Consider the following 17,995-nt stretch of genomic DNA (forward strand, 5'->3'; position numbering starts at 1 on the left):
GCCCCCCAGCCAGCCCCCTCTGACACTGGGACGGCATGACAGAGACATTGGGGCCATAAAATGGAGTCACTGGTGGGGCTTGGGGTTTGCTTGTCTTCCAGGCCACTGACATCTGGATTTTGCACATCTACATTTTGCATGGCTGCGTTCCTCCTAAAGCTCGGCAAGGCTTTGAGGATCTGAGGCTGAGCTCCAAATTAAGTGACACTGAACGGTGCGGCTTTACATTTCAAAGGGTCTGAGGGAGTGGAAGGATGCCTTGGAGTTTCTGGCACTATGGAGTAATCGGGGTGATTTTTTTTTTTTTGGTGGCTTGTACGATGACCACCAAGTGCTTGCTCCGCAGACGGATGGTTTTACCTGTTCATCTTCTGCTATGTGAGGAATTGTAACAACCCCACAGGGATGAAGGGGGGTGACGGAGCAGAGTGCAGCGGGGAGAGCAGGTTAGTAACTGCTCTGCATCCCTGACTCTGGCTGCTTATCAGTGATAACTTGTGGATGGGCACATGTTTGCATTGCAGGACCCCTGGAAACTTCTGCTTCTGTCCCCTCCCTTCCACACACCACCAACCAGAAGATCTCCTGGTATATTTAAAGCTGTTAGTGTCCATTTCCCTTAGCTTTGCAGCTCTGCGGGGTGGATCCTAAGGCAGAAGTGCTGCTTGAAGGTCAAGGACAGACCTTTAATGCAGCTGGGAGAGTAGTCAGTCTGGGAGTCCCTGTCCCAGTGTGGTGCTGGGGGCTGTGGCCTTTCAGATGAAACCCGAAGGGGTGTCCTGGCCCTGTGGGGATGAAGAGGATGCGCTGTGGCTGTTCACAGAGCGGGCCTGTCCACAGCTGCCTGCCAGCTTCATGCATCTGCTGATGGGCTCTGTTCCCGCTCCGTGGGGTTGTAAGGCACCCCGGGAAGGCTGCAGGGAGGGAAACCGTGGCCTCGTTCCCACTGTGGACACCGGCATTTTCTCCCTGTCACTGGATGGCCGGTTACTCTCAGCTGCTCCTCTGGGTTTTATTTCTGCAGGGAGCTGATGGCAGCTCCTTGACATGCAGAAAGGTAGATATCTATCATCTGCTGTGGCCAGCTGCTCTTCTTTTCACGCTGTGCAGATTCACAGCTTGGGGTAAAGTCCGCCCAGCGGTACAGTAACCAGACCGTGAGTTGGCAAAAGCTTATCAAGAGGTCAGTGTCGGAGAAAGACTTGCTCCAGTACTTCTCTGCTGAGCGGTTGCAAAGCAGAAGCGGCTGCTATGGCTGCAGGAGCTGCCTGATGCTGTGGGCTCGCAGCAGAGGAGTGCAGCCATCGGCACCTCTCTGTTCTTGCATCCTTCTCTCACACGCATCTCTAGGTGCCGTGTTCACTTGTCCTTCCCTTGCTTGGTTCCTGCCTCCCCAAGAAGCCCTCGCCTGCATCTCCCACCAGTTCCCCTGCAAAGCTGTGTCTCCCAACAGGAGCTACTATGGGACCCGTAGCATCAGCTCAGCTCTGGCTTTATGCTGTGCCATGGGGCACAGGACCAGCGTCCAAACCCCTCCTCTCTTGCTAGCCTAGACCCAGCAGCCTTCCTGGGACGGGGCTGCAGTGGCGCAGGGCAGAGTCTGCTCCCTGCCGCTTGTGAGCTGCAGCTGCCTGGGGAAGGGTGGATGGGGACAGGGGTGCAGAGATGCTTCCCCAAAGTCCTTCCCATCCTCCAGGTACCCAGAGCTTGAGGGAGGGCACCACAGTGCCGGGAAGAGAAGGGGTTTCCTCCGGGTCTCAGGGGGCACTGATGAGGATCCGGGGCAGCTCTGGTGGCTGCAGTGTCAGCTGATGTGCTGCCGTCAATGACATTACGCAGGGCTGCGCGTGGTTTGGGGTACCCGGGAGAGTGGAGCAGTGGTGGAGACGGGGAGGTGGTCCCGGAAAGACCTGAAAGCTGAGTGGCACAGTGCGTATCTGGAGCTTTTCCGCCTCATGCAGCACCTCTGGGAGCATATGGGACCTGGAAAGCCGCAGGCTTGTGGAAGGGCAGTCAGGTTGGGCTCCGTCCTTGCCTAACTCACTTCGATTTTATCTTCTGATTGATCTGCACAGTCAAACTCACAGTCCTGTGCTGGCAGAGGAGCAGTCGCCAGACTGCAAAGGTTGCTGAAAGCAGCTGCTTCCCTCCCCTGCTGTCTCCATTGCCGGCAGAAGAGCCTGGCTTTGGAGGTGCTCGGCTTGTGTCCCTGCCGGCACCGCCAGCCATTGCCTCCCTACATGCCCCAGCACACTGCGGCGGCGTGCTCAGCAGGCGCTTTCCTCTCCAGACCAAGGTAATGAGCCCCCTGGGGTGGGCCGAGGAGGAGGAGGTGAGGGCTGCAGAGGAAAGGCAGGTGCCCAGCTCCACCTCGCCTTCCCATGCCTGCTCTGGGCAGGGTGGCTGGAGAGGTCGGTCAGCATGCGCAGGCACCAAAATGGCATGCTCGAGGACATCTGGAGCTGTCCTGGGGTCCCTGATGAATTTGCCTGGTGCTGCTTGTTCGCCTCCCTTACCCCCTCCTCGCCTCTGCCTGCGTTTCCACCTCCTCCTGCATTGCAGGCAGCCTGCCCGTCTTTGCCTTTTGCTTTCTGCCCACCATCACTGTTTGTTTGCAATGGGGATTTCCTTGGGCGAATCGTTACTGCTGGCAGCGTGCAGTGGCTGGAGGCTCTGGGGACTTCATTAGCCGAGCTCACCGGCAGGAGTTGTCATCATGCTGGGCTCACCAGGGTCGCTGGCTCTTTGCCGTTTGCCTCGCAGGATTGCCGGCTTAGGTGCAAGCTCTTGGACATGGGGGTTTGAAGGTGGCTTTCCTGGAAGCCTGTGGGGAAATCTCTCTTGTTCGTTTATAAAAATTCAGAAAGGCGCTTGTGCTGGGCTCTGGCTTTCCCTTAAAACACGGGGATGTCTGTCCCCGGGCAAGGGAAGGAGAAGCAGGAGCAGGAGGAGCAGAGAACCGAGTGTAAGCGGTGGCCCGTGGGCAAGTGTCCTGCAATGGAGAGCGCAGGAGGGATCCCTGTCACCCGAGGCAAGCCTGGGCCTCCTTGAGCAGGAGGTCCAACAGTTTTTCTCCACTGTTGGCTGCACTTAGCTGATAGCTTGGAAGATCCTCTTGTCCTGGAAACTTGCTTTCTGCTGTCAGATTTGCCGATGTGCTGTACTGGCGACATGCTGATGGACGCCGTGATCATCTTACCCATTCCTCCGCAGCAAACCAGGCTGAAACCCGCTCGATCTTCCTCTTTGGTGGCCTTCCTTGCCTTCTAAATGAGGCCGATAAGCCTGACATTAAGTCCCTGTTGGGGGGGAGGGAAGGACTATTTTGTCTGGGAATCAGGCGGTTGCATCCCGGCTTTGCGCCGGGCTGCCAGTGGCTTTATCTGTGCAAGTTCAGCAAGGTTAGGTTCTTCAGCTTCCCTTTTCAGCTTTCTCAGCTGTGAAGGTATGGTGTGAGGCTGAGCTTAGCTCATCGTGAAATATATTCCATGAAGCCTGGGAGTCAGGGGCGTTGCAGAAAGACAAGGTTGTTCAAGGAGGTAGGAAGGGATGGGGGGTATTTATTCCACTATGCCATTTTCTTCCCGGGGGCATTAATGTGACACATGTCCTGAGTTTGTCCTGGTGACAAACAAGCTGTGGAAGAGCAGCTGAAGATGCCTGCAATCCCGGGAGGATGGCTTGTGGAGACAAAGAACAAGAGGAAGGGGCTGAGATTTGGGAGGGGTGGCCTGGACCTTGGCTCAGGAGACCAAGAGCTCCCACGTGCTGTGGGCACCAGGCACTCCTGCTCCTGCTCCATCTCTGTTGCTTTGGTTTTGCCGCACAAGGGTTTCATCACAGGACCCATTACGGGTGAGGACATGTGTGAGAAGGTTGGGAACGACAAGCCTCCACTGGATGTCCCTGTTGCGGAAGGGCAAGTACTCAAGTGAGTGGTCACCCAGGAGATAAAGCCATCAAGGTGGGTTGGGAATGTCTACCTGGATGAGGAGCCCTTCAGGCTCTCAGCTGTGAGTTAGCCATGGAAGAAGATCTCTCGCCACAAGAAACAACCTGTTGTTGGGTGTCTTGGGGTGGGGTAGGGGGGCAGGTTGTGACTCTAGGTTAGGGCTTACTCTCCCCGCAAGCAGCCTAACGAAGACCCATGTTTCAAAGAGGCTCTTTTTGCCTACATGATGCCCCACGTAGGGTGGGAGGCTGCAGTGCGGTGGGCTGCCTGGCTGAGGCGGGACGGGCAGGAAAACGTCTTGGGCGATGATTCCTTCCCTGAAAAGCCCTGCCTTGACAAGAGGCAGAGAAATTGCCACAGCTGCTGCTCCTGGCAGCCTCGCCGAGGCAACAGAGCAGGCAAAGCGATTTAGCATCGCTCCAGTCATCCGTGATGGCAGAGATCATTGCATCAACCTCTTCAGCTTTGCGATTAATGCTGAAAAAGCATCCTCTGAGGGCTGGAAGGAGAGCGTTGGTCCCTGGAGACCTGCACTCTGAAGCAGAGGCAGCCCTCTCCAGCTGTTGTCCTCTCCCGCAGTCTCATGTGCGTCTGTTGACCCGCATGCTCCTGTAGTGATGGAGTTCCTAGGGACGGGGACAGGAACCCAGGACTGGTTCCTCAGGGGAGGAGAGGCTATGTGGATTTACACGGATTTCTTGTCTTATAATGAAAATCCAGTGTTTAGCTTTCTGAGTGGTTAAAACCAAAGTCCCCTTCAGAGAGCTTGTGTGTGGCAGTGATGGGGAAGGAGAAGGAGAGGAAGAGATGCGGTTGGGTTGGGTAGGAGGAAGAGTGTGAGAACATACAGTGGAGCTCCAGGGAGCTGGTGAGAACCGTCTCCCCAGCTGGCTTCGTTTACCCATGGCGGGTACAGGAGCAAGGCACAACTTGGGGACATGGAAGACACTGAGTTTTTAGGAAAATTAATTTTTTTAATGCAAAAGTTTGCTTCACTTCTGAAACTCTCTGCTCCAGGACTAATTACTACCAAATAACTGTGACACCAGGGGGGACCCAAGCCCCATGAATTGTGTGTGTTTGCACCATCTGCTCCTTATTCTGCAGGTGATGTTCCCATAGTTGGGGGCAGTAAAATATGTCCCTGAAAGCACATGGAGTAACGTACCTGAGCGTGTCTGGGCTGGCAGCCTTGTCCGGGGCTTGTCCTTCCCCTACGCTGGAGGTTCTGCTGCCCGTGGCTACTTTTTGAAAGGTTTTATATCGCTGCCCGGCTCGTCTCTGAAGATGGGGGATGCTCCTGGATGTGCTGCAGGATTTCTCTTGCAGCTCAAGTGGGTGCTGGATGGGGAGGAGGTCCGGACCGCATCTGCGCCTAGAGCGAGGCAGGGCTGGAGCTTGCTCCCTTTTGCTGGAGGACAGGGAGGAATCTCTGTCTCCATCCTGGGGAGGAGAAAAGTGTTCACAACTCACAGCAGCTTCCAGCAGCGAGCTGGGAGCCTGTGCCTGGTCCCCATCAGCCCTCTCGGGGTGCTGGGACCTCCCATACCCACCAACCCACTCGGGCTTGTTCCTTTGCCTCTTGATTTGGCTGTGCCTGACAGCTGCCACTTTGCAGCTCCCGCGGCTCTGCTGGGGTGGGAGCAGCTGGGTGATTCGGCCCCAGGAAGCGCAGGCAGGCAGGCGGGCAAGGTGTAAATTGCATGGCTGGCTGCCTTCGCCAAGGTGAAAATGAAAAACTCTCCCAGCTATCGAGCCTGGCGTTTCACGGCTCCCACGGTCCAAATGAGCTCCCTCTCGCCGCTGCGGAGAGGATCTCGGGAGCTGATTTTCACCTGCCTGTCCCGAAGCCACGGCGCTGCCGCATCGGCAGGGCGGTGTCCTGGTTGCAGGCAGGATGGTGTCCTGCTGCAGGAAGGGGGGGAAGCGTGCTAGTGCGGAGAGCAGGGAGGGATGCTGATGGGTGCGGGACGTGCTAATTGCCAGGTGCTGTATTTTGTTACCTGGAGGATTTGCTATCCTTTGGCAAGACTTTGTTTTCCACTGCTGTAGTGCTGGTGGTGCCACTTGTTTTTCCTGCTGGCTGATGGAAACGGCCTTTTCTTGATTGCAATAATATCACCTTCTGTTTCTGAAACACCTCGCAGCCCGGAGGATTTGAAAGTAAAGTGCACATGTGTGGGAACAGTCTCACCACCTCTGAAATGCGAGTTTCTCCAGGCTGGGAAGCAGTAGCTGTTTCGCAGCCCTCAGCAGCCTGGTGGTCACAGCTGTGCTGTGTGCTGGAGCTGGCTCTGAGTGCCGGCTGCGCCGGGAGGCAGGGCCTGCCAGCTCCACATGCACCCTGCTTGAGCTGCAGGCAGAGATGTTGGGGTTTCCTTGATGCTTGAGGTATTACTGGTGTAGAGCACGTCTGCCTGCCTCTCCCTCCAGCAGCTTGTCCTCTCTTCCGCCCAAGCCATCTCTCGGGCCGATGGTTCCTCCCCAGCCCCTGCCTGACTCCTGCCCCTCGGCACAGCCCTGGGCACACAGGCTTCATCCCTGTCTCCTGTGGTCAGGCTGCGGCTCGGCAGGGAGGACCAGAATCACAGTAGGGTTTGGGTTGGAAGGGACCTTCAAAGATCACCCAGCCCAACCCCCCTGCCATGGGCAGGGAGATCTTTCACTACATCAAGTTGCTCAAAGCCCCGTCCAGCCTGACCTTGAACACTTCCAGGGGTGGGGCATCCACAGCTTCTCTGGGCAACCTGTTCCAGTGCCTCACCACCCCCATCACAGGACATTTCTTCTTATGTCCAATCTCAACCTGCCCGCTTTCTGTTTAAAACTGTTGCCCCTTGTCCTGTCACTACAGGGCCTGGTAAAAAGTCTCTCTCCATCCTTCTTACAAGCCCCCTTTATATATTCAAAGGCTGCAATAAGGTCTCCCTGGAACCTTCTCTTCTCCAGGCTGAACAACCACAACTCTCTCAGCCTTTCTCCGTAGCAGAGGTGTTCCAGCCCTTGGATCATTTCTGTGGCCTCCTCTGGACCTGCTCTGACACGTCCACAACTGTCTTGTGTTGGGGACCCCAGAACTGGAGGCAGTGCTCCAGGTGGGGTGTCATGAGAGCAGAGCAGAGGGGGAGCATCCCCTCCCTCAGCCTGCTGGCCATGCTGCTTGTAATGCAGCCGAGGAGGTGCTTGGCTTTCTGGGCTGCAAACGCACGTTGAAACCAAGTTTGAAACCCAGGGAGGAAGGGGTGCCTTTATTTTTTTTGCTTTCATCAGCTCAGACTTGGGACCGAAGCGGTCTTTAACCTCAAGCTGCTGTCTGGGCAAGGATAAATGGAAACAGGAACATCCCCAGTCTGGGTCTGGGACGGCAGGATGGCCCAGCAAGGAGTCTGTCCCCTGGCTGAACTGGGACAGCACTGAAGGGCACTGGGCGCTGTGCAAACTGAATTGCAAAGCCTCTCTGCACTACCTAGCGCCCGTGGTCTAAGATAAGCGGGGATGACACACCGAGTGTGGAGCGTGTGAGGAAGCGAGGAGGATGTGGCACATAGCGCACTCCCTCCGGTCCTAGCTGGTGGCTCAGTTTCAGCTCTAATTTTAGCAACTGATTTTAGGGCCCTTCGGCTCCACGCAGTTTTGTTGTTTCTTTAAAATCCCTGAAACCGAAGCGTCCAACCCCTTCACCGGGAGGAGGAGAGGATGGATGCCTCTGGCTGGAAGCAAGACCGTGGCAAAGTTATGTTGCCTGAGCAGGCAGGAGGTGCTGGCATGCGGGGATGGGGCTGGTGGGGTCCCTGGGGTCCCCCCCCAACTCTGCTGGGCGCCAGCTGACTTGACGGCACTAACCGGAGCGGCCCAAGTGCCGGCGGCATGGGTGAGGGGAGGCTTGTGGCAGTGAGGGTGTGGTGATGCTCTGGCTGGCTGACTGGGGGGACGCTGGTGAGCCCCCCCCGGCGAGCAGCAACCCCCAGCGATGGGCACAAGCTCCCCATGTGCTCTCACCCACCATCTGTTCCTCCTCCAGGCGTGGCGGCGTAATAAATGGAGGGAGGGGAGCCCTGGTGCAGCAGAGGGGCTGGAGGGGTGTCCCTTAGCATCCCCCCCCATGTTCCCCCCAGGGCAGGAGCCAGACACCCACTCCGCATCACTGGCGTTTAGCAAATCGTACTTGAGGCTGCCGGTCCAATTTGGTAGCAGGGCAGACCTGGCTGTAAACCGGCGGTGGGCTGACCCCACTCTCCGGCTGACCCCACTCTCCAGCTGCCTACCGAAAACCCCCTCGTGTGGCTGGTGTCGCTCCGGGGTCACAGCAGGATGCGGATGGAACCGGCCCCGTGTGCCCGGCACCCTTCTGCTTCACTGCAATGGTGGCGGCACATCCCATCGCCATAAGAGGGATGCAGAGGCAAGCAGCAGCACCGGGCACGTTGTGCTGAACTGATGTTCAGATGGTCCCTGGTAAACAACCCACAGCTTCTCCTTGAGCCTGGGTCCCCTCCCGGTGCAGGCTTAGGCCATGTGCTCATCAGCCCCTCTGGGAAGTTGTTCTCTTGATTGGACTGTGCGGAGAGAAGTCAATGCTTAGGCTGGATCCTGCACCATCGCTTTCCTGGTGGCTGCCAGGCTCCAGCCTGTCCCAGCTTTTTGGCAGTGCCCAGCGGCAGATCCCTGGAGGGTGCATCCCTGGCTGGTGGCAGGGAGGGCAGCTCAAGGGGCTGCCTGGTGCCCCTAAGGTAGAAGAGGGGGAGCATCTCCTAGATGATTGGTCCCTTGCTCTCCATGGCTTTTTCAGTCCTGGCTGGGTGTTACAGGCATTTTTTTACGCACGGCAGGCAGGAGGTCCTCTGGCAGGGGTTGGTGACAGGCGCAGGTGATGGCTGTATACATATGGCACACTGGTGGCTGGGGCGCGAGGCGGACGTCTCTGCGGTGAGCCAGGAGCTGTTGGGCAGCATGGAGAGCTCATCCCTGGCCCCTGCTCCAGCAGGAAGCTCGGTGGTGGCATGAAAAGCCTCTCCCCTACTGCTCTCACAGCCATTGGCCCTGAAACAGCATCTCAGCAGGCTGGCATGGCTTAACCATCACCGCGTGAGCCATGCCAGGAGGTCTTGGTGACGAGTCAGGGAGGCTGTGGGACCGGAGGGCTTGTGGCCAGAAGCAGGGCGAGGACAGCAGCTGCCTCCCCACCGCCTTCCCGGTAACCCTAGAAGTGTTTTGGGGCAGACAGTGGGTTCAGCTGGAGCCTGAGCACCAGCATGCCTGGGCATGGCGAGGATCCCGAGAGCATCCGCAAGGCTCGTTTGCTGGTCTCCTAACAAGCTGAATTTTTCCAGCAGTGGGAGATGAAGCAGGTCCTGTTGGTGGCATTTGAATTCCTGAGCAGACGAGCCTGACAGACTGACAAAGCCAGTCTCTGCACTGCCCCAGCTCGCCTTCTGCTTCCCGGCAAGCACTGAGGGGCACGGCACGGTGTGAGCACCCTGCCACCTCCTTCCATTTTGGCACGATTCTGCTGGGATTTTAATGACTGCAGGTCATGTCTCAGCCACCTCGTCACGTGTCCCATAGCCCTGGGACTGCTCTCCTGCCCGCCTGGGGAAGTGGGGGCATCCTCTGGCCGACAGGCCATGCCCAAGTCATTCCATGGGCAGACGATGGGGTCTATTCCTTAATGGACGAGTGGGGAGAGGAGAATTTGTGCTGCCGGGGAGGTGCCACCTCCCGCTGCTGGGGAAGGTCTCCCAAAATGCTGGTTTGGCGCATAATCCTTATCGTGCTTTCTGATGCACGAGGCCGGGGAATGCTCCATTCCTAGAGGGATGAGGTCAACCTGGAGAGTCTTACAGGGAGTCAGGGGTGGTGGGTGATTTGGAAACAACCCAGGGGTAAAGATTGGGTGGGGTGTTATTTCACCTGGGAAAGAGGAGTGCAAGAGTCTTCCCCTACCTAAACCCTTGTTCCCAAGAGGATGGTGAGCAGCTCCCCACCATGGCCCTCGGATGGGCCAAGAAGGAGTTGGCTTCATGGGAAGCAGCGGGCCTGACATAGCAGGAGTACGCTGGAGCTGCTGTGAGTGTCAGGACTGAACTGGCGGGCTCTGGATGCATTGGCTTTTGCTGTGTACGTGTAGCTTGACTGTATGGATTATGTGCAATAAATCCCATGCTTCGGGTGCCTGGTGGAGGGTCCTGCATAGAAATAAGCCTTGCGCGCTGCGCTGCCGCCTCCATCTTTGCTGGCCATAAGAAGGGCAAGCTCCCGGCGGAGGCTGAGAAGGGAGGTGGCACAGCACGACCTTGTGAAAGGATGAGTCCCCTTCCCTGCCCTACTTACTGAGTCCTGCTGTCCTAGCCAGAAGCCTGGCCCCGACGCTGTCAGCGTCCCACTGTTCACCTCTCGCTGAGCTCCTTCGCCTGTGTGAGGCTGCATTTGATTTGACTCGAGGGCTCTGCCTTGCAAACTCCACGTCCACCTTGCTGCTCCATCTGTTGGCTTAGCTGCACAGTTAGCGAGGGGCTTCGTCCTCAGCTGCAGAGTATATTATTGCCTGTTGAGCATCTCTGTTGTTTTGCCATGTTGTTGAGCCTTCGCTAATTCGCTCTCTGCTTACGCCTTCGCCTTTGGACTCTGCTCTCCAGTCTCTCCGGGTTGTTTCTTCCCCTTGCAGCCTTGCAGCCTTCCTCTCCGCTGGCTGGGTCCTAAACCCGCTCTGTCCTGTGCTGACACCCGCCTCTTGGTTGCACTTTGCTATACCTCTGCCTGTGCTTGCCTGGCCTCTGCCTGCCTCCTGGTCTCCTTTGGGATGATCACAAGGGTGATCTCCCTTGCATCCCCTTTGGATGATCTCCTTATCCATTTTTTTTTATGATCCCCTTACCCATTTCTGTTGTCCTGGCTCCCCACCTCATCACCTCTCCCCTTTCCTCAAGTCTTTATGCAGCCTTATCCCTTTGGTCCCAGCCCGGACGGGACAGCGTTCCCAGCTGCCACCTCCCTGCTCCTTCTTGGGGACGTTGTCCTCTCCTGAGCCCGGCTGCCAGTGCTGAGCTCTGCAGCAGCCCTGCCTGGAGCTGGGTTGCTCCAGGAAGAAGCGCAGAAGCAGAGGCCAGCTCACTAGCCTGGCTCCCAACCTGATTTGTACAGGCATAAATTAGGACCACCAGGCTCTGGTTTCCCTCCATTTCCTTTTGGGGAAAACCCTGGATGAACTGGGAAGAAGTCAAGTATTAAGCATCCTTGCAGCTGTCCGTAACGAGGCAGGCGTTGGTATTGACAGTGAGTGTCCGGCCACTTCACCGTTGTCCCACCGACCTGGTCCATGGCCGTGGGCTTTGGCTGCAGGGCACCTGGGCTCTTCTGGCTTCAGGGAGACAAAGCTGCTTCCCACCCTGGCAGGGTGGAGCGTCCTCATCTCTCTTACAGGACAATCCTTGAGTGTGAAGCAGCATTTGGCTCAAGAGCCAGTCCGGGACCCTGGTCTTCATACAGGTGTGCATTTTTATTCCTTAAAAAGCCACAATTCCCACATTTTGTGTGCATGGAGGGGGTGTTGTTTGTGCTTTGGGGGAGTCACTACGATGGCTGTGTAATTGGAAGGGGGGTTGTAGCAGCCTAGATAAATTGTAGGGAGAGGGTACGTCCCAGATCCGCTCTTTAGGAATCCCAGGGTGGGCTTTGGGAAGTCAGCTTGGGATGCCTTGGAGGCAGGACTGGAGCCCTGAGGTTTTAGATGGGTTAGAGACCTCATGAATTTAGTGAAGGTCTCTTTGCTCTAAGATCCTTTGAGTTGTCCCCGTCTGTATTAAGTGGTGGAGGGCCAGCTGGATGCATCCAAAAAACCTGCGAATCTTGGCGATACCCATCTCTGGTATGTGTTGCAGTAATCTAAAATAACGAACCGAGCTGAAGATTGGCTGATGGGCTTGTGGTTGGTAGAGCAAGGGGCAGAACGGCGGGGAGGGTTCTTGTCTGCGTTGTTGCTGAAAAAGCAGGAGTGATATGAGCCGCCTCTGCTCTGCTGCTAAAAACAGCCCAGCTTGTTTTTATTTAATACAGTTTTGATCTGCGTGTGTTAGTGTTTCACCTGCATGCGAGTGGGAACTCCGGGCTCCAAGCGCCTTGGAAGTCCGCCTGCGTCCTTGCGCGTCCCTGCGGCACGGGGCTTGCGAATGTGGTTCCTCCTCGGTTGGAGCAGGGACTCTGCTGAAATTCAGGCTCGAAGGCGTTGGGACACGATGGGTAAAGCTTCTGCTGGGGTTCATGCTTCCGCTGCTGTCATGCCGCTGGGTAAACTGGGGCTCTGCAGACCCAGCTCCTGCAGGCTTTCGCGGGAAAATAGACCCGAAAACGGCTCACGTGGGGTTTTCTCCCTGTGTTGCTTGTGCAGCATCCTGCCAGCGTGGAGGTGGCTCTCCAGGTGGCCTTGCTGCCAGCGCCAGGGAGAGGGTCGGCATTGGCTCCCGTCTCTTGTGGATTCTGCCCGGTGCCGGCATTTGGCTGGGAAATAAATGATTTGAAATCATCTTGGTCAGGAATGAACAGGCTTTTGTGAGGCCATCATTGATGTGTCCATAGAGCTCGTCCTTGGAGAGGGGCCTGCCCTGGAGGGATGGGGACCCTGCCGGAGGATGTCTGGGCAAGCCATGCCAGGGGGGATGTGGCAGGGAGGAGGATGAGGATAGTTGAGGCAGGGAGGAAGAGGAGGATCGTTGGGTCAGTGAGGAGTAGGAGGATAGTGAGGGCAAGGAGGAGGAAGAGGATAGTTGGGGCAGGGAGGAGGAGGATGATAATTGGGGTGGTTGCAAGGTTAAATAAAAGCTGTCAGTGATTTGAAAGGGGGAAAGAGAAAAAGAAAACCTGCTGAAGAGACAGTCTCCCTTCTCACCCGGCTTGTGATCAGCCTCACCCTCTGCCAGCGAGCAGCTGGCGGGCGGGCGGGCGAGGAGGGGGTGGCAAGAGGGTTGCCCCGGCACCCCAATAGTCCCCGCAGCCCTGGCTCGGCGTGGGCTGGGGCACAACCCAGGGAGGACATGCCCCCGTCATGGGTCCCTGGCAGTTTGGGGGGGCTGAGGTCTTGAAGTGTGCTGCCAGGGGGAGGTGGGGCGAGGAAGAGGAGGAGGGGGAGTTGTCTGAAATGCCAGGGATTCGTCTCCCACTCCCCCTGACCTCGCCGTTCTGAAAAGAGCTGCTTGAGCTGTCGGCTCTGGATTATATTAATTAGTGGAGAAGTGCTACGCCTGCTCGTGGGGCCGTGCTGCCAGGAGGAGCTGGAGACTTGGCAGGTCTGTGCAAAGCAGCTGCCGGGCTCCCTGAAACCCCTCGCTCCAGCCCAAAATAAGCACACCAAAACCGAGGCTGAGCCGGGGGATCTGAGTCTCCCTGGGGCTTCAGCATCTCCTCCTTGAGCCCAGCCAGCTGCTCACCCCCAGGGCCGAACCTGCCGGCCCTGGCATATGGGGGGGCTGTTGTGATAGGGAAAGCAGCACTGCGGTTTCAGGATGGGACCCACTGGTCCTTGCTGGGCCCCGATGTCTGTGGGCAAAGGGGGTCAGTCTGCAACGCTGCCAGGTGGGTTGAGGGCACATCCCTGACTTGCGGTCGCCTGCTGTCTTTCAGGAGAGGAAGCTGTGTGCCCACCCCCGGATCGAGATCTACAAGGAGGACCGCATCTACTTCGTGTGTCCTCTCGCCCGCCAAGGGGACTTCTATGTGCCTGAAATGAAAGAACTGGAGAGGCAGAGCAGGGCTGCCGCAGCTGAGGCCGAGGATGCCCAGACAGACATCACAGGTATCCATGGTTTATGCACAGGCTCCGTCTTCGATCGGCATCAGCCCTCTCAAAGGCGGGGGTCCCGGTGTCCCTGGTGCTGCCACCTGAGCAGGCAGAGAGGGGCCGACCTGCGCCCACCTGGCGCCCAACCACTGAGTCTCAGCACACCTCTTCCCCTCACCCTGGGCTGATAGGATCTCGTCCCCGAGGTGTCACACCACGCCTCAGGGAGCACCCGGGCACCCCTGCGGCATCAGGGCGAGGGCCAAGCTGCCGCCGAGCCACTGGCCCGCTGTTGTCAGAGCAGAGCTGGATCTCACAGCTTTTGGTTGCAGCTGGGCTTGTTTTTCTCCTTGTCATATACATCTTCCTTGATCTCATCTTCATCTGTTACATATTGGGATTGTGAAGAGCTTAAATACCAGGTTGCTGTAGCTGGTGGTGGAGTTGCCCGATAGCATCTGCTCAGCGAGATCTGTTGGAGCCTGGATGTATTCATACAGGAAGGGACCACAATGGCTGTAGGCGCAGAACAGCAGTGCTATAGTAACCCGAAATGCTAGTTGCCGTATCCGGCCCACGTGCTCACATGTCTGCGAGATGTGGGAGCCGGCTAGCCGAGCATTCCCGGGCGCTGGATGGCGGCGGCGGGGCGGCCGCTCGGCAGGGCCTGCCACGTAGGTTGCCCGCGCTTGTGTAATGGGCATGAAAAAACCATGACGGTTCTCCTCGCCTCCCAGGGAGTTTGGTCATTTTATTTTACACATCTTTAGGTTTGGATTGCTTTAATTCTTAATTGCGTGCAGCATAAAAGCAAGCCTGGAAATTGCTTTCTGGGGGCTCTGTCCATTTAGCGCTGCAATGGAGAGTCTAATTGGAGCAGTTTCCCAGTGCTTCAAGGTGCCGTGTTTTCGCAGCGCTCTCTCAGCTCTTCACCTTTTTGTCTGCCTTGCGTCAGGGTGGCTGCTTTGGGCACCGGCCCGGGTTGGCCGAAGGCCCCTCGCAGCCCGCTCTCTCTGGCACCTTCCCACGGTTGCCCCGTGGTTTTGGAGGGGGGTGGCAGGACCCATGTCAGCAAAAGCTGCTTCAGGTCGGTGGCTCCAGCAGCTGCGTGCGCTCCTTTCCGCACCGCTCAGGGAGTGCATGGCCCCGTGGCATGGCCGGAGGATGCTCAGTGCAGCTGCTGCCCTGCACCCCGGCTGTCTCGGTGCTTTCCCAGGGACACCGCTGCCGGTGCACACGCAGTGGGGGAGTCCCCTGCCCTGCTGGAAGAAGGGCTGGGAAGGTTTTTCCAGTTTTAGATGGCAAATTATGTTGGACTTTCTCATGTGGGAGACCCCTGCCCCAGGCCAGGCTCCCCAGCAGCAGCTCTTGGTATCTCCTCTACCACCCCTCCCCTTCCAGTCGCACAGATGAGCTTTTGTAGGTGCAATCTGATGCAGTGTCATCTGCTGAGTCTGCACAAAACCGGCTTAAAATAATAATAGCTATGAGAGGTTGGCCTTGCCTCTCAGACTAAAGAGTTGAGCTTGGATGTCGGCACTGTGATCGCTGTCACTGCTGGGCAAGGCAGCAGAACCAGGTCTGGCGGGGCATCACATCCTTGCTGCGGCCATTGGAGAGGGCCGAGGACATGGCAAGCCTTTGGGTTGCTCATGCTGCTCCTGCCTGAGGATCTTGGAGGTCCCCATGATCTCCTGCATCCCCTTAATATCGTGGTGCCCCAGGTCAGCACAAATGCTGTCACCTGGGGAGGGTGGCACCCCGTGGGGAGGTCCTGGGCTTGTGCAAAAGGAGGCGGTGCCCGGTGAGCATCCTTGTCCCACTGCCGCTGGCCTGCTGATGCTGGGGACTTGGTTTGCTGCCAGCGGCGCTGCCCCAGCTGCAGTGGTTGACCAGCCGTCGGGCTGCCCCCGGGTACGCAGCAGGGGCAAAGTTGAGATGGCAGCTCGTCTCCTCGGGCTCTGCATCTCAACACCGAAGTCCCGCGTGGGTTTTCTGAGCCTCAGTGTGAGAGGAGATCCCTCTGGAGGGGGCAGCCAGCAGATCTCCTCTCTGCCCAGCTGCTCGCTGGAGATGCCTTGAAGATGTCACCTTGAAAGAGACGCCTTATGGATTGAGACTGGTCCTCCCTTCCCAAGTATTTTCTGTGCTGGGATCTGCGCGACCACCTCTGAGTTGGAGGAAGAGAAAACCGCAATCTTGTTCCCCATCCTTTTTTACTCCCTTCTTCCTTAGGGAGCTGCTCAAGGGAGACGCCTTCAACAGGCACGATGACCCTGCAGATCCCAGGGTGTCTGTGACAGCTTTCGAGCTTTCCTCTGCTGGCTGGAGGGGGGGTGCAGCAACGTCCCCGTCTGCTTTTCAGTGCGGTCCCCCCTCAACCCCGATTGCGTGGATTTGGGTTATTTCTTGATCCATCTCAGCTCTGCCAGTGTTTCAAGCGGCCCTGCTCTGACGGAGGCTCAGGCAGTGCTGGGATGCTCATGGGAGGGTGGAAGACGGTGGTGGTCCCTGCCGGTGGCACTTGGCTCCTCTGGCCCTGCCTAAGCAGCGCAAATTCAGATGCGGGGCCCTGACACCCTGCTGCCTCACAGGGCGAACGGGGGGGCTGGGGAGGTGCTGAGCCCCTTTTCCTCTCCCTGAGGCAGCTGAGGATGCTCTACGCGTGGCAGCCTTGGGCTCTCACTGCTGATGTGGCAGCAGATGAAGCCCACTCTTCCCTTCCTCTCACAAAATACTGAAATAACAGCGATGAGCACGCGATTTCAGAGCGAGCATCATATTTAGTAATGCTCTGTGTGGACGCAGCACCTTTTGGTCACGGTTCATGAAACTCCCCACCAGCAGCTGTATTACGCTTTCTTCAAATTAAAGACTTCAGGAGTTCCCAGCGGAAGGTGCTGCCATTTCTCCTCGCCTGTCGGTGTGGCTGGTGCCAGGCGGAACCAAGCGACTTGGGTGTGCAAGAAAAGCTTGGATTTGTTTTCTTGAGCCTCCTGACCTTGGAGCGCATCTCTCCATTTAGGCTGTCATCTGCTGTCCTCCTTGCTCCTGAGCTCACCCTGCAAGGTGCTGGGTGCCTGTGGCTCTGAGCGAAGCCAATGGCCGTAGAAGCTGCGGGACACGGCCCAGGGTCTCTGCTTTCTGCCACCGCTCTGTGCAGAGCAGGGTGCTGGCAGCTCTGCTGAGGATGAACACACTCGACACGCAAGGAAGGGGCTGGGGGCTGTGGCTGCCTCCGCACCAATTTCGTTCCTCCTTCGCCGTTGTCAGGGTCATCGGAAAGACGGGAAGCATTTTTGGAAGGTGGCTGACGGGTCTCCAGGGGCCAGTGTCAATCACGATTAGTTGTTTTGTACTTAATTATTTTCTGGGGCTTTGGCATCAGCGCAGCGCTCAGCGGGCCCTCGCTCCTGGCTCGCTCTCAGCAGTGTGCTCTCCAGTGTGACCCCGCTGTGGCGCATGGAAGGTGAAAGCAAACAAAAGCAGCTTCTCAAGACGGGCTTGCTGGCATGAACACAGATGGTTTCTAAGCACGTGGCTCTGCCCAGAGTCTCAGATGCTCATTTTCCTGGAGCTGAGTCTGTCCAGCAGCATCTGGGTGCAACCGGTGGTGTCACTCGCTGAGCCCCAGTGCCATGGGGGGGCACCTTGCCTGACGTACTCTGCTTCATCCCCACTTGCTTCCATCCTCTGAAGAGTCCTGCCTGTTCTGCCTGCCTGTACATCCTGAGAAGGGTCTTAGCGGGCAGCTCGTGCCCTGCCTTCCTGCTGGTGTGCCTGCCTCAGCCCCTCTCCTGATGGCTGTGTGCGAGCTTTGGCAAGCGCAGAGGAGCTGCGCCCCTCCTGGCAGTGCATTGATCTATTATTTAGTGGCAGAATTGATGAGTATTTGATTGAACAGGGGGAAAGAGAGGGCCTGGGTGCACCAAGAGGGGAGCGACGCTCAGGCATCAGTGTCCTGCTGGGGTGATGCATGAGGGGAGCCGGTCCTTCCCAGGGGGATTTGGGGATGCCGATACCCAGGGTGGCGCAGGGCTGAGTTGCCTGGGGGGGGTGGCTCCCTGCTGGGCTTGTTAACAGCGTGGGGTGAGTGGTTCCTGTTGTACCCATCCCCGGGTGGTATCTTGGTGTTGGCTGCTTGGCTTCCCGTCTTCCTAGGTGGCCCTGGCTTTTGGGGGTCTCCTCAACACCCTGGTGGGGCTTCAGCCCAGGCTGTGCCTCTTTTTCCCACGTTAAAACTTCTCAGGTTCCCCATTCCTGCCGAGTGAACG

At 57.5% G+C, this 17,995-nt stretch overlaps 1 protein-coding gene across 1 annotated transcript in view; it reads left to right on the top strand.

The window, feature by feature from the left end:
* The window catches only part of TEX264 (testis expressed 264), a 50,212-nt gene that overhangs the window by 28,091 nt on the left and 4,126 nt on the right, over positions 1-17,995 (top strand). Inside the window, 1 exon segment of the mRNA XM_009334227.1 lies at positions 13,565-13,736. Coding sequence (XP_009332502.1) covers positions 13,565-13,736 — 172 coding nt within the window.

Source organism: Pygoscelis adeliae, unplaced genomic scaffold (assembly GCF_000699105.1).
Source record: "Pygoscelis adeliae isolate BGI_AS28 unplaced genomic scaffold, ASM69910v1 Scaffold411, whole genome shotgun sequence".
Classification (NCBI taxonomy): domain Eukaryota; kingdom Metazoa; phylum Chordata; class Aves; order Sphenisciformes; family Spheniscidae; genus Pygoscelis; species Pygoscelis adeliae.